The following is a 2,841-nucleotide window of genomic DNA, read 5'->3' on the forward strand; positions in this document are numbered from 1 at the left end:
GACCTTTAAAAATCAATAGCTCACAATGTATCAAAATTTCAAGACTTAAAAAATTTTATTTTTATGTCAAAAAAACATGATCCACCTATCAAATAAACTATATTGTGTACATCCATAAGGTTTAATTGAGATGATACAACCTACAACCATGATTTCTAGTATGTGGGAATAGGTACTTCTGGAGCACCGTTGCATTTTTAGCTTGCCAAGCCTATTTTACGAGTTTGGACAACACTTTACGAGCCGAACCAAGAGCAGCTCGTCGCGTTTCTGGGCCCTAGACTCAAACCTGTCACCTAGGCCAACTACAAGTTTCATTGTTGAAGAGTCAACAGTTGTATGTGTTTCTCATGTTATTACAAGATATATAACTGCTTCTTCCAACGAATAGAGAAACTAAAAAGAGCAGCGGCAGAAATTGTTCTTTGCTTGGCCTTAGACCAAGTCAATGGGAGGATAAGTAATATAAACAGTGCAGAACCTATCAATCCATATTTCAAATGTATAGAACTCTAAAAGCTGTGTATCGATCTAAATAACTTGGCCCTAGGAAAGGACAAAGGCGTATAATTTGAATCATATTAGATACAAAATCCATCATGATAAATTGATAACCACATCTACCTTTAGGCCAAGACTAATTACTTGGAGGATGACTATATTTTTTGCATCATGTGCTTCCAAATCAATGCTAGCTCTCTTATTATAATTATTTTAACAGCTATTTACTAGGGTAAATGGAATATACAAACCTGCAAAATATGTAAACGGGTATGCACCAAGATTTTCATAATTTTCTTTTTTTTATCTTTTCACCAAATGGATGAGATCTAGATGTTTTGTTTTATAGAAACACTCTTAGGTCATCCGATTAGATGTATAAGAAAGATCTTTTAAAGCTTAAAAATCAATGGCTTAAAATTTTTGTAAATATTCAAGCATAGAAAATCACATTTATTACATTAATTCAGTAGTAGATTCCAAGCTAATGGACTACACCCAATGCATCTGCATGGTTAGACTTGCAAAAAAAACTATGAAAATGACAGTTCATACTAGTTTACAAATTTTAGTTTCCTCTATTTATTATATACAAAAATCTTGTAAAAATCAATAGGTTAAAGCTTCTTAGGCATATTGGTAACCTAATATACAATGTTCTTTGGTATATTAAAACATAAATTACATCTCCATTAAAAACATAAATTATAAAATAAAATTCAGCGTCACCTAACCGAGCAAGCAAAGACTGGTTGGCAGGCGATGTATTTATTTATGACAATGCTCTCTCTCTCAAATCTGTTACTTGGAGAAGGCTGTTTGCTACGGAAACTTTGCCTTGTTTAGGTCAAAAAACTGAAAGCCTCAGCATAAGGATAAACCACCTTCTATCCCTACTGTCTTTGGAAATTTTGAAAGAAACCATCTTCCTTTTTTCACTTCCCCATCCTCTTCCCCACACCCAATTCAGCACCAACATCCCCAAGAACCCTAGATTGAACATTTCCCTAATCACCCATCAATCTTCTAGGGTTTCTATCCCCACCATCAACTCCCCTCTCTCAGCCATGTCTCCCCCAAAATCTTTGGTGGGTATCCTCCTAATCGTTGGATTCTTATTGGGTTTCGTGAGATCCCATCAAAACCAAAACCTAACGGCGTATGAGGTGTTGGAGAGCTGCAATTTTCCCAAGGGAATCCTTCCAAAGGGTGTGAAAAGCTATGTTTTCAATGAGGATGGGACCTTTGTGGCCCATCTGGACGAGTCCTGCAAATTTGGTATCGAAGCGGGCTATACATTGGAATACAAGAGCAAGATCACGGGCGTTCTGAGACGTGGATCATTGAAGAACCTGCAGGGCGTGAGCGTGAAAGTCGTGTTCGTCTGGTTGAGCATCACAGAGGTGAGCAGGGGGGATAAACAATTGGATTTCTATGTTGGTCCTTTCTCTGCGTCTTTCCCGCTCGAGAATTTCTATGTGTGCCCGCAGTGCGGGTGCGGGCTTGATTGCGACGACGACAACGACGATGGTCATAGTAAAGCGGCGATCGCCAATTCGTAGCTTTTGTTGGTCTCTGATCTTTTTGATGTTCTTGGATGGTAATAATGGTGGATTACAGAACTTTTTTCTTTTTTCTTATTTAATTTGGTTATGGTACTTTAGTTTGTTTATTCGGATGGAATCAAGTTGGTTGTTACATGGAATTATTATGTGAAAAAATGTGTTTCAGTTGGTGTAAATAAGCAAAAAAAAATGGATTTGAAGCTCTTCTTTTAAGATAATAGCTTGTTGCAATTCATTGTTGAGCCATGTTGAGAACTTTGAGGTGCTGATAGTATGAATCACATGACACGTTCCATGATTCTTCTTTTTTTTTTCAATTTTCCTTTTTGAAGAATTCCATGGTTCAGTTTTAAGATTGATGATGATACCCATCATTAAAAAATTAGAAATGTAGGTGGGTGTTTTCTTATGTGTTTTTGGATTGCGGTTGTGGCTAGACTATTCCACACACTTAGTTTCTGATTTTTATTCTGTGGTCGTTCAATGAAGTTATCATGTTCATTTATTAATGTTTCTCTTTATAATGTGAAGATTAAGAATTTGGGTTCTTAAGTGTCTTAGCCTGCATGAAAATCAGTTTGTTGTGGTCCTCTGAAGAACCAAGATGAGAATTATGTGTCTGCTACCATTATCTTTTACATTCATAGTTTTTCTTAATCTTGCTTTTAACTATTTTTTTTCCAAGTTTATTGGTTTCTTCGGCCTACTTTTGCTGCTACAATTTAGAAGCTTGGTGGTCTCAAATTTATAGATTATCTTAAGGTACGGAATTCTG

General features: G+C 36.3%; 1 protein-coding gene across 1 annotated transcript; it reads left to right on the forward strand.

The window, feature by feature from the left end:
• Positions 1-1,568: 1,568 nt before the first annotated feature.
• On the forward strand, positions 1,569-2,063 carry LOC149817362 (uncharacterized protein At5g01610-like). The gene has a single exon (XM_089987067.1). The coding sequence runs from the start codon at positions 1,569-1,571 to the stop codon at positions 2,061-2,063; it is 495 nt and encodes a 164-aa protein (XP_089843193.1).
• Positions 2,064-2,841: the final 778 nt, after the last annotated feature.

The sequence above is a fragment of the Nuphar pumila genome, chromosome 14 (genome assembly GCF_984573655.1).
Source record: "Nuphar pumila chromosome 14, dmNupPumi1.hap1.1, whole genome shotgun sequence".
Lineage (NCBI taxonomy): Eukaryota > Viridiplantae > Streptophyta > Magnoliopsida > Nymphaeales > Nymphaeaceae > Nuphar > Nuphar pumila.

Coding starts and splice junctions, on each gene's coding strand:
- LOC149817362 (XM_089987067.1), top strand. CDS start 1,569: ATGTCTCCCCCAAAATCTTTGGTGGGTATCCTCCTAATCGTTGGATTC.